The sequence below is a fragment of the Geospiza fortis genome, unplaced genomic scaffold (genome assembly GCF_000277835.1).
Source record: "Geospiza fortis unplaced genomic scaffold, GeoFor_1.0 scaffold371, whole genome shotgun sequence".
Classification (NCBI taxonomy): Eukaryota; Metazoa; Chordata; class Aves; order Passeriformes; family Thraupidae; genus Geospiza; species Geospiza fortis.
The window spans coordinates 494,303-496,352 of NW_005054597.1; the positions used below are offsets into that span (position 1 = coordinate 494,303).

Genomic DNA, 2,050 nt, shown 5'->3' on the forward strand with positions numbered 1-2,050 from the left:
ATAATATAATATAATATAATATAATATAATATAATATATAATATAATATAATATAATATAATATAATATAATATAATATAATATAATATAATATAATATAATATAATATAATATAATATAATATAATATAATATAATATAATATAATATAATATAATATAATATAATATAATATAATATAATATAATATAATATAATATAATATAATATAATATAATATAATATAATATAATATAATATAATATAATATAATATAATATAATATAATATAATATAAATAAAATAAGAAATCAGCCCTCTGATTTATGGAAACACGGAATCAAGATTCTCATCTCTTCTTTCGTCCTGGGCCCCCTGTGAACACCACCACAGTGGGGCACCTTACAGCGGGGTCTGGGGTGGCTGCTGCCCATCCTGGGGGCACCCTGCAGCCCCCCATGCCCAGGACCCCTGGCTGAGGTGGGCACCAATGCACCCAACTCAGCATTAGTGTGCCCTCGCCCAGGAGCCTGCCTGCAGTGGGGTGACAGCATGCAGGACGGGGGACAGGTGAAACCCCTGCGGGACAGGGACATCAGCACCTCTTGGGCAGGGTCAGAGAGCAACCAAACCTATGGAGGGTCCTGGCTGCTCACAAAGGGGCTGCCACTGTGGTGAGTCAGCATTAACAAACCCCTTTGTTCACCTCGCGGACTGTTCCCTTCAGTTTGCTCAGTGTAATCAAATTAAATCACATTTTTAATGGTTCATTTACTGGCATTTAGAGCAGCTCCACATGTGGAACTGCTCAGACCAGCCTTCCCAGCTGGGAATTATGGCTAATAAGGCGATTAGAAAAAGTTTCTGTCCGGTCTATCAAATGATTTTCACCACAATTAAAAACCTCCAGAACAGGGTGGGGTGAAGCTCTCGCTGCCCAGACTGGGGCAGGAGGCCACGGGGATGGTGGGGTAGAACCCACCCGACCCTACAGGGTGGTGTTTGGGAGGGCTGAGGGTGTGGGGTGAGCCCCCAGCCCCCTGCACTCACCCACAACATCCAGCTGGTAGGTGTGGTTGATGCTGCCATACTTGTTCTCCACGATGCAGGTGTAGTTGCCCTTATCAGATGGCACCACCGAGTCCATGATGATGCTCCAGGTTGCCTGGCGGACCTGGGGGGGCACAGAGCCAGTTACCTGCAGCCTGCAGAACCCCAGGCCCTGCTCGTGTTCAACCCCTGGCACGGGCAGGACACAAATCTCCCTTTGAGGTCACCTTGGTCCTTCCCTGCAGAGGGGCTGTAATCGCTCCCAGCTGTCCCAGGAGGGACAGAGCCAGCTCTGGCCACACAGAGCCAGCTGTGCTGAGCAGATGTTGTCCATGGGCTGGTGGGGACACCCTCCCTGGTGGCCCCTGTGTGTGCAGGGAACAGAGCAGCCTTGTTCCTCATGCAGGAGCTGCTTCCCTGGCTGGCCCTGGGGGTCAGACCCTGCTGCTCCCCACGACCAGTGGGGTCTGAGGTGGGCACAGGGCAGCTGCAGCCTGGAGTGCTGCACCCAGGGCACTCTGTGGGTGCTGCTGACCCAGTGATCTCCTCTGGGAGAGCCTCAGTGCCTCTGCTGGGCACTGCCCAGGTCCCTCTGGCCACGGGGGCTCTCCAAATTTCAGCCCTGTCCCTGCCAGCCCCAGCTGTGGCTCCTCATGGCAAACCCTGCTAGAGCCCAGCTGGAATCTGGTTTATTTCCACAGTGCTGCATTTCAGCCCTGCTGGCACTGTGCTGGCACCAGCCATGTCCTGGCTGAGCCTGTGTCCCTCCAGGACACCCTGCACAGAGCTGGGAGCTGTGACGTGGCTGCATTGCCCCAGCGTCCTGGCAGGAGCCCTGGCATGCAGGGCACGTCTGGAGCCACTTGTGACACGTGGCACGTGGCCCAGGGGCGATGGCTGCAGCCCTGCTCCCAAAACCAGAGAGATGGCAAAAAGGGACAGTGCTGCCTTCTGGCTGGGGAAAAGGAACTCGGGGATGCTGGTCTGGAGCTGGGAGAAGGGCAAAGCCAAGCTGCCATCCC

General features: G+C 51.6%; 1 protein-coding gene across 1 annotated transcript in view; it reads right to left on the reverse strand.

Annotated features, from left to right (window-relative positions):
* LOC102033908 (fibroblast growth factor receptor 1) overlaps nt 1-1,172 on the reverse strand; it is a 14,952-nt gene extending 13,780 nt beyond the window's left edge. The window contains exon 1 of the mRNA XM_031064497.1: nt 1,029-1,172. Coding sequence (XP_030920357.1) covers nt 1,029-1,125 — 97 coding nt within the window. The 5' untranslated portion in view covers nt 1,126-1,172. The remainder of the gene's footprint in view (nt 1-1,028) is intronic.
* Nucleotides 1,173-2,050: the final 878 nt, after the last annotated feature.